The following is a 6,534-nucleotide window of genomic DNA, read 5'->3' as shown; positions in this document are numbered from 1 at the left end:
TAGAGGGCATCAGTGTTTCTCTGGCTTGGAATCTACAACCCTTTCCTATGTTCCCATAGTCTCTAAAGACTGCAATTTTCTCAGTGTCTAGAACCATGTGAATCTGCGGGAGCACATGAGCTTCAGGGGACCTCCCCTCCTCCCAGGATTGGCACTTGCCTTAGGGTTGTGGAGAAGGTGGTTCAGACATTCCTCATCTCAACCTCCCCATCCCCATTCTCCTTCTGCTTTTCCAGCCTCTTCTCTGAGCTAGTTGGAAATACTGTACCTGTTTGTGAGGCATCTGCATAATCTTTTTTTTTAAAAAAATGAATGCCATATGGACGTTCTTTTCTCTTGGTTGCTGTGACTCCCCAACAACTCTTCAGTACCTCCCCCCTCACCCAAGTAGAACCTATTTTGTAACAAGGAAGTTCATTTAAACAAATAGCTGCGGGCATAGCTGGTGAGGTATGCCTCATTCTGTACCTGTGGCCCCCCACTAGCATCTCTGTCCCAAGGTGTCCTTCCTCACCCTCTTTGGTGCAGAAGGGCAGGATGCCCATAGTGTCTAACCTTTCCCTTCCTCAGGGGAGCTGCAGAGTGCTGAACAGTTGGCTTTTGGAAGGAAGAAGGGGACAGTAGCTTTTAGAGCCCCAGGCATCAGGCATGGACCTGAATCCAGACAGGAGCCCAGACTTCAGTAAGAGCCTGGACATAACCCCCAATCCAGACGTGGGCCTCTCCCCAGCCCTGGGCATATCCTTGGGTCCCAGGCCGGAGACCCTGGCTGCAAATGTGGACAACATGCCCAGTCTGGCCTCTAGTGTAGGCCTGGCTCCGACTCCTATGGGGAATGACTCTGAGAATCCAGGCCCAGAGAGCAGCAATCAGCATAACTCAGACCTGGCCTTCGCTCTGACCTCCACCAAGTTTGGAATCCCCATCTCCAGCAAGGCCGTCAGCATGGAGTCAAACGGCATCTCCAGTTCTGGCTACATTATCCTCTCTACCCCGTTACCCTCTCTGGTTCTCATGTCAGGCTTAAATGACTCCCATGATCCTGGGTCCAACCAGACCTCCAGCCCTGGTGCCACTCTCACAGTTGCTCCAGCCCCCAAACTGAGCCTTTCCCCAAGCCAAGAGGCCAACAGGCCTGGTCCCAGCTCCAACATGCCCCTGCTACCAACTCTTACTTCTACCCTCCTTGAGAATAAAAGTCCTAGCACCCACAGGGCCTCGGACCTGAACTCGAATGGCACCCCCAAGATCAGGCCAGCCAAGGTGAGCCCAAGCCCAAGCCTGACTTCTGAAAAGGGCTTGAGTCTGAATTTGGGCACTGGCTCCCTGATTGACTCTACCAACACTCTCCCAAGGACCTCTGGCTTAACCCTGAGTCCGAACTTTCAAAGGAACCTGGCCGTGGAAAACGTCTCAATGCCAAGCTCCAACTTAACCCTGTGGCCCTTATCCAACATGACCCCCAGTCCTGGATCTGGGAGGTCCCTGGGTTTGGGGATAGGCAACATCTCCAGATCCAGCTCGAGTACCACCCTGCCCCCGCCCTCAAGTCCAGGCTCCAGAAGGACCTTGATCATGGGAATGGGCAACTCCAACGCACCCTTTAACTTTGCATTGGCCAACAAAACCCTTTCAGACTCCAACATTTCCAGACCCAACTCACTTATGGCCCTTGCGCCCATCACCTGCATGTCCCTGGTGGTGGATGACAGCCAGGACAAGAGGGCCGATGTAGGCTGCATCCTAACAGACACTTCCTGTGTGACCCTGACCAGCAGCCAGGAAGATTTAGAGGACTTCCGAATGCCCACAGGGTATAACAGCAGGGCTGCAGAACTCAAGAGGAAAATGGAGAATAGCAGCAACTTGGCATTCCAAGCCCTCCAGAGGTCTACCTCTGAAGACTTCTACACCTATCAGAACATGCCTGACGGTAAGGAAACCCAGGGCTTTGCACTGAGATCTCTGTACCAGGGCCTCAAGGCTTTGGATCCATTGGAAGTTCCTTAGGGGTCACCTAGTCCTTCCCTCTGATCTTATATGTGGGTAAACTGAGGCCCGGAGAAATAAGAGGAATTTGCCTAGCTCATGGAATAAGTTAATGACAAAGCTAGGTCTCTGACTCTGAATCCAATATTCTTTCCTCTGAGCTCATGGGAAGGAGACCTGGTCTGAGAGTCAGGGGATCCACATTCAAGTCCTAGCTCTACCATCAAATCTCTTTGAGGCCATATGCAAGCTACATCTCTCTCTCTCAAGGCCTCAATTTCCTCATCCATGAAATGGTACCAAAAACACTGGGTCCACACCACCCTACCCCACTCCCTACCTCCAGTACCTGCTGCCCTGAAATCTTTGCCCTGACTGACAAAGATTAGGGTACTGAGCAGCAAACTCAGGAATATGAATTCATGGATATGCCAATCCTTTAAACACATTATAGTGGGAGGGGAAGAAAGAAGGACAGGGAGAGAGGAGGGGGGGACAGAGACAGAGAGGCAGAGAGGAAGAAGGGAAGGAGGAAAAGAGAGAGAGGGGAAGGGAGGGAAGGGAGAGAAAGAGGAAGGGAGGGAGGTAAAGAGAGAGGGGAAGGGAGGGAGGGAGAGAAGAAGGGAAGGAGAGGGAAAGAGAGGGAGGGAGGAAGAAGGGAGGGAGGAAAAGAGAGAGGAGAAAGGAGGGAGGGAGGAAGAAAGAGAGGGGAAGGGAGGGAGGGAGAGAGGAAGGGAGGGAGGAAAAGAGAGAGGAGAAAGGAGGGAGGGAGAGAGGAAGGGAGGGAGGAAAAGAGAGGAGAAAGAAGGGAGGAAGAGAGGAAGGGAGGGAGGAAAAGAGAGAGGGGAAGGGAGGGAGGGATAGGGAAAGCTCAGATTAATAAGAGCAGGCACCTACAAGGCATTTTGAGGTTTGAAGAGCGCTCTACATACATTTGACTCTCACAAAAACCCTGTTTGGTTAGTGTTATTTTTACTTCCATTTTACAAATGAGGAAACTGAGACTTAGGTGAGTTGACTTGCCCAGGCTCATAAGACTAACAAGTGGCAGAGCCAGGATTCGAACACAGGTCTGCCTCAGTCATCCACACTGTCCAGAGTTCTAAATGGCTACAGGGAACGCTTGAGGAGCAAAGACAGGGCCTGGAGAGGGCTAAGGGGCCCAAGACAATAACAACAGGGAAGACTACAGACAGCTGCCCACTGTGAACTGGTGAACATGGAATATCTTATTGGCTCAGCTATTCCAGAATAGCTGATGAAAAGGGGCCTCATGTGAGCATTTAGAAAAGGAAAAGTGTTCCCTGAGAGCCAACATGGGGTCACTGAAAACAATTATTCTAGACTATCCTCATTTCTTTTTCTTGTGTTTTTTTTTTTTTCTGGAGGGGCAATTGGGGTTAAGTGACTTGCCTAAGGTCGCACGGCTAGTTAAGTGTCTGAGGTCGGATTTGAACTCAGGTCCTCCTGACTCCAGGGCCAGTGCTCTATTCACTGCACCACCTAGCTGCCCCAGACTATCCTCATTTCTTTGCTGATCATTACTGGACTAGCAGATGAGGGGGGATCCCATTGGCAAAGCATAGGGCAGTTACACAAACCTTGTGGACAAAAAGAGAGAGACGGGCTGGTCGATGGCAGAGTTTGTCAATAGCTGCATTGGAAGAGCGGTAAATGACACACATCAACCCTCCTTCCCCAAGAAAAACTTACACTCACCAATATTTCCCCCTCGCCACAAATAGCACTCCCAACTCAGGGCCTCTTGGTTTATGCTTGAACATTTTTTTCATCACACTGAGAACATTAGGGGCTTAGAGACTGTGACAATCAGATATCTAAAAATGCCAGTTTGTCCTCATACTCCCCAATCCAGAGATGATGTTGCTGCCCCAAATTCTCGCATCCCTCCATAGAAACCAGAGCTGTATGTGTTCTTGAGAGCTTTTTAAAGGATCAGCAGAATGAGCCAGCCTCTGGGATAACTACTCCTTCCATGTTCCTGTAAACCCAGACTTGTGCCCCAAACTTCTTTTTGTTGTTGCTTCAGTCATGTCCAACTCTTCATGATCCCATTTGGGTTTTCTTGGAAAGGATACTGAACAGTTCGTCATTTCCTTCTCCAGTTAATTTTACAAATGAGGAAATTGAGGCAAACTTAGTTAATTGACTTGCTCAGGGTCATACAGCTAGTAAGTCTGAGGACAGATCTGAACCCAGATCTTCCTGCTTTCAGATTCAGTGTTCTATCCACTGTGCCACCTAGCTGCCCAACGTGAGGAGTTACCAAACTGCCAAGTTTCATACCGTACATATGCTTTTGTCACACATGTTCCCCACATGCACATCTACAGGCTAAATTTTATTTCCACCAAACTTCCACTCATCAGCAACCAGAGCACATCCTGAACCTTTCTTATAACCCAGAGGAATAATGAATGATTTCTGATGAGGTATGGGGATTAATGGATAGCAGGCAGTCACATGAAAACTAGTCTTCAATTCACAGTTGTCTGCTTTCTTTTGGTGTTCTCATATTTTGCTTTTGAAGACCCAGTGAAGGAATGTGATTTGCCCATGGCCATACAGGCAAGCTCTAGGGTTCAGACCTTGAGACTGTAGGCACAGGGCTTCCCCCATCAGGGCACCAAGTCTTATCCTGGCAGCAAGTCATAAGAATATTCCATACCAGGTTCACATCATTATAACTGGTACCTTGACTTTATCTGCTTGGGTTTTTACTAAGCAACTAGCTTCTTTGCACCTGGGGTCATTTCTTTATTTTCTCTTCACAGCTCAAGAATTTATCTGCTTGTTTTAGCTCTCTTGCTTAGCTTTACCAGAGGGAGAACTGCCAGGGATATAAAGAAATAACAGCCCACATTTCTACAAAGCTTTAAGATTTACTTGAGTACTTCGTTCTTGTCAGTCCTGGAAAGCAGATAGTGGAAACTGAGGAATGAGGATCCTAACTTCTCTGACAAGAAGGGTTGTACCGACTTGCCTAGTGACACAGTGGTATAGAACAAACACCCTGATCCTCCTTAGGAGTCCCTAACTCCTTGATCTACACTACAGCTCCTAGATTTCCCATCTGGAAAGAACAGAGAAACAAGACAAACCATGTAATCACATTTCCAGGCCAGTTCTATGACACCACAAGCATTTTCTTTCCTCCAATCTGAGTCATTTTCCACTCTACTCCAAGAAGAGAGCACGCTCCCCACTCCCAGCAAGAATCTCTGGCCCAACTGAGTTTGAAATGTCAATAGTTACTGCTTCCCTTAGTTTTTTCCTTGTTAAGGGTGTTTTCTGAAGTGGAACTGCTGGTAATAAACCCAATCATGCTTTATTTGGGTGATAGTGACAGCTAATGGATAAATCAGGCATACTTTTCTCTGGTACTGTGTCAACTAATGTAAAACAACTCCCAGGCCACAGAAGACCTTGATCTAGTTAGAATACACATCTCCAGAAGGTTCTCTGTGATGCTTAAAATGGGCATTTTTGATGGATGGAGTGGGGGACATATTTTGAATGGGAGGAGAGAAACACTATCCCTTCTCATTCTGGGCATAGGGTCAGTCCTTCCATCCCTTTCTTTTCTCTTTCTCTCCAGCTTTTGTCTCTTCTCTGTTTCCCCCAATGGCTGAGCAATCTCTCAGCAAAGCCAGAGACTTCTAGAAATCCAACCAGAAAACAAAGGCGAGGAGAACTGGCCCTTTTCACTTTTTTTCAGGCCTATTCTGTGTGAGGTCCAGCTTGGGTCCTTTTCGGTTCTTCCCCTGCTCCTCTCCCCCCACCGCCTGCCATTTCTGAACACTGGTGATGTCGGCCCCTTGAGAAGGGGTCCTAGTCCTGGGAAATACCACCTCCCTGCCTCACTGTCTAGGCATTGATCTACCTGAGACGTGTCCCCTCTCCAAATGTTCTTCCTTAGAGATTGCCCCCCCCATCTATTCCTCCCCCCCTCTCCTCCTCCCAGACAGTTGAGACCTGAGCTGAATCCCAACTCTTCTCAGTGCTTGGGTGACCCGGAGCAAGTCCTCTGGTGAGGGGGTAACTGAGCCTCAGTTTCCTCATTTATAAAATGAAGGGGTCAGACTAAATGACTCCTCTGGTGCTTTCAGACCCCCAGTCTGTGATCTTGCCACTTTAACATGACAACCCCTTCCCCGGGTCAGAGGAAGGCCCAGCTGCCCTCAAAGTCCAAACTTGGTCACCAGCTGGAGAGCAGAGGGTGCCATTTTGCCGTATATATATACCAGATCTCTGAGCCCATGGAGAGCTGGAGCTCACCCTGTGGCCTTTTCCCTTTTGCCCTCTGGGAGGAAGAGAATAAGATTACCACAGAGAGAGACCCAGAAGAGCCGGAGCTGGACGAAGAAAAGAAACAGCAGATAAAGAAGATAATGGTGCGGGAGCTCTGTGCGGGTCTGTGGTGCTGGGGAGGCGGGGACCCCACTGACCTTAGGCCCTAGGAACATTCTGGGAGGGACCTGAGAACAGGGGATGTCAGGGCTGGGAGGGGCCTGAGAACAGGGG

General features: G+C 49.1%; 1 protein-coding gene across 1 annotated transcript in view; it reads left to right on the top strand.

Moving 5' to 3' along the window:
• The first annotated feature begins 648 nt into the window (after positions 1 to 648).
• Positions 649 to 6,534, top strand: part of LOC138164809 (maestro heat-like repeat-containing protein family member 7) — a 59,461-nt gene continuing 53,575 nt past the window's right edge. Inside the window, 2 exon segments of the mRNA XM_069092744.1 lie at positions 649 to 1,933; positions 6,325 to 6,404. Of these exon segments, the coding sequence (XP_068948845.1) occupies positions 649 to 1,933; positions 6,325 to 6,404 (1,365 nt within the window).

The sequence above is a fragment of the Petaurus breviceps genome, unplaced genomic scaffold, assembly GCF_028583685.1.
Source record: "Petaurus breviceps papuanus isolate PSGF00001 unplaced genomic scaffold, PetGlider_PUasm1.0 207, whole genome shotgun sequence".
Taxonomy (NCBI): Eukaryota; Metazoa; Chordata; class Mammalia; order Diprotodontia; family Petauridae; genus Petaurus; species Petaurus breviceps.
This window is presented reverse-complemented; position numbering and strand designations above follow the sequence as displayed.